Source organism: Triticum urartu, chromosome 2 (assembly GCF_003073215.2).
Source record: "Triticum urartu cultivar G1812 chromosome 2, Tu2.1, whole genome shotgun sequence".
In the NCBI taxonomy this organism is placed as follows: Eukaryota; Viridiplantae; Streptophyta; class Magnoliopsida; order Poales; family Poaceae; genus Triticum; species Triticum urartu.
This window is the reverse complement of record NC_053023.1, coordinates 260,079,761-260,082,529: the sequence shown is the minus strand read 5'-3', so window position 1 is coordinate 260,082,529 and position 2,769 is coordinate 260,079,761. Positions and strand designations below refer to the sequence as shown.

The 2,769-nt window shown below is 52.8% G+C and overlaps 1 protein-coding gene across 1 annotated transcript; it reads left to right on the top strand.

Moving 5' to 3' along the window:
* Positions 1-268: 268 nt before the first annotated feature.
* LOC125541467 (uncharacterized protein At5g39865-like) lies at positions 269-1,450 on the top strand. The gene has a single exon (XM_048704877.1). The coding sequence runs from the start codon at positions 474-476 to the stop codon at positions 1,284-1,286; it is 813 nt and encodes a 270-aa protein (XP_048560834.1). The 5' UTR covers positions 269-473; the 3' UTR covers positions 1,287-1,450.
* The last annotated feature ends 1,319 nt before the right edge of the window (positions 1,451-2,769 follow it).

Here is a 2,769-nt window from a genome sequence, read left to right as displayed (position 1 = left end):
AAGGAAACATGGAGGTGGGCTGGTGTCCCGGGTTTTCATGCCCGCGTGAACATGGAATTTCATGAATTTTTTTTTTCTCGTGTGATGAGGCTCCCCTAACATATTGCAGACTGTGGTTGAGCCACTAACATGTGGGCATAGATAGGTTGGCCAACATGTTAGAGACCCAATTGCACCTCGTAGTACGTGAGAGGAGTTGTGTTCTTTCTTGTGCGGGAGAGGTGGATGGATGTAAGTCAAGACATATCAACTTTCTTTTAAAATAGAGAGTACTTACACCATATTAGAGCATCTACTTATACCCTAATAAAAAAAGGTTCTAAAAAGGCGGTTAAAAGCGACTCCAATCAGGCCTCTTCTTCGTCCCTCTTTCTCCTTAACCATCACCAATACCACACGCATCCGGAGCCAAAAGCGAGCACTCAAAGGAACAAATCAATCCCAAGCAATCCTTCCCGCCGGAGCTTCCTGCCATGACTATCCAGACGCTGAAGGCGCGCATCCTGCGCGTCCTCAGATCGTCCCTCCCCGCTGCCCCTGCCGCCGCATCGGCATCCCTGCCGCCGTCGCCGACCAAGCCCGGCCGCGTCGTGCTCCACTCCACCGACGGACTATCCGACGATGCGTCCTTCTTCGACGCCCAGGAGACCCCCACCAAGATTAACCTCCCCGCTGAGCCCATCGACGACGACTGGGAGCTCGTTGACCAGGACGGCTACGACCGGGACTCCCTTGCCTCGGGGCCGGCGCCGGCGTCTGATCCCGACGGCATGCTCCGGGATTTCCCGGCCAGGTGCCCACCCGGCGGCGACGAAGCCGTGGTGCTCTATACCACCACGCTCCGGGGCATCCGCAAGACGTTCGAAGACTGTAACGACGTGCGCGCTCTGCTGGATAACCTCGCCGTGGCGTTTCAGGAGCGCGACGTGTCCATGGACCGGGGTCTCCGGGAGCAGCTCTGGGCTGCCACTGGCGAAAAGGCCGTGCCCCCGCGGCTCTTCGTCCGCGGCCACGACCTCGGGGGCGCCGCCCAGGTGCTCGCACTCCACGAGGACGGTCGCCTTACCTCCCTCATCCAGCTGCCGTCACTTTCGCCCCCGGAGGCGGCGGTCAGCAGCAACAAGAAGAGGGAGAAGTGCGAGGCGTGCGGGGGGCTGAGGTTCGTGGTATGCGGTGAGTGCGATGGCAGCCGGAAGTTGTTCGACGGCGAGCGCGGTGGTGTCCGGTGCCACGGATGCAACGAGAACGGACTCGTCATGTGCACACTTTGCTTGTACCCGAGCTGAAGTAATGTAAATTAACTAGCGGTTAATTGCCAATCACCTGCTCCTTTTTTTACTTAATTAATTACCGACCATAGTGGTACCACTTTGGGGTTTGAGTGTGTAATTGGATTTAGTGGTTGTCTTGTCATGTACATACATTATGCTAGTATACGTTTATGTTTATATTTGTGTTCAACCACATAGAGATGTCAGATGTGACATGCATATGCTAGCTTAGATGTCCATGTCAAAAACCCTAGCATGTATCCATCAATCAGATTTCTCATGAAACCAGATGGTTTGATGAAAAATGCACTTGTAATTAATCAGGTGATTAAGGGGAATAAAAAACAGTTGGAATTTCTCTACATCATTTCTGCCATTTGATAATGTTGGCCTTCTCACGTAAGCAACTATTAAAGCAATTACAATAAGCTTATGCAAGCAGTCTATAGGAATTAAAATATATTTTTTCTGCTCATATGAAGGGGAAAGAAGAGGAGAGAGAGAAGGAGCCGGCTACAGAATAATAGACAGCTGCAACACGCGCTCTTAGGCAGTGGCGAAGCTACAGGGTGGCCAGGGTGGGCCGCGGCCCACCCTGAGATTTTGGGTCCGTTTATATACCTATGGATTTTTAACTGGACTAGAAAAAAAATCGACCCAATAACCATACCGATTGACCCAGTGAACGCAGCCACAACCCTCGTCTCGTCCACTTCCTCCGTTCCTCGTCTCGTCCACTGCAGCCGCTTCAAGCCGACGCCATCTGACGCCCTCGTCTCACCGCCGCCGTTCCTCGCGGCCTCGTCGGTCGCTGGCCGGAGCCCAGACCGCCTCCCCTTCCCGCCCGGCGCTCGCTTGGCCCTCGGATCCACTGCTCCCCCGTGCCCCTGCCTTGCCCGGCTGCTCCCTTGACTCGGACCGCCTGGCCCTGCCGCCCGCTCGCCCCTGCCTCCAGTGGAGTCCGGCCCTCCGCCCTCCGTGCAAAGCCTACGACCGTCGGTGCCGCTCAGTAGCCAGTCTCTGGCCGTCCGGCGGCAGCACCACAGCAAGTGTGCAAATTGATTTAAGGTACTGAAAACCCCTAATTTTTTTAATTTAGGGTTTGCCTTTGGCACTATGCTATCATGAATTGATGAACACATACATAATTTAGCACATCATTTCTGCCTCAATTAGCTTTATTGATAGAAACTAATTTTTATTGCAGGTTGATGAATGAAGAGGGCCGGAGACATTGTTTCTCTTTTCCAGAGAGAAGCTATGAAGATAGGGAAGGAGAAGAAGGCAGAGAATATGTTGTGACCGAAGAGCAAGCCAAAGAACTTGTGTGTGTGTGTGCGCGCGCGCGCGTGTGTGTGTACCGGTTGTGATTGAAGAGCAAACTCAAGAAACTGTGTCCATGTCAAATATGACCATAGAGCGAATGTGACCATAAAGCAAACTGTTGAGAAATAAGATGGGTGATAGTCTTTTGGATGATTTCCTAGTCACATACATT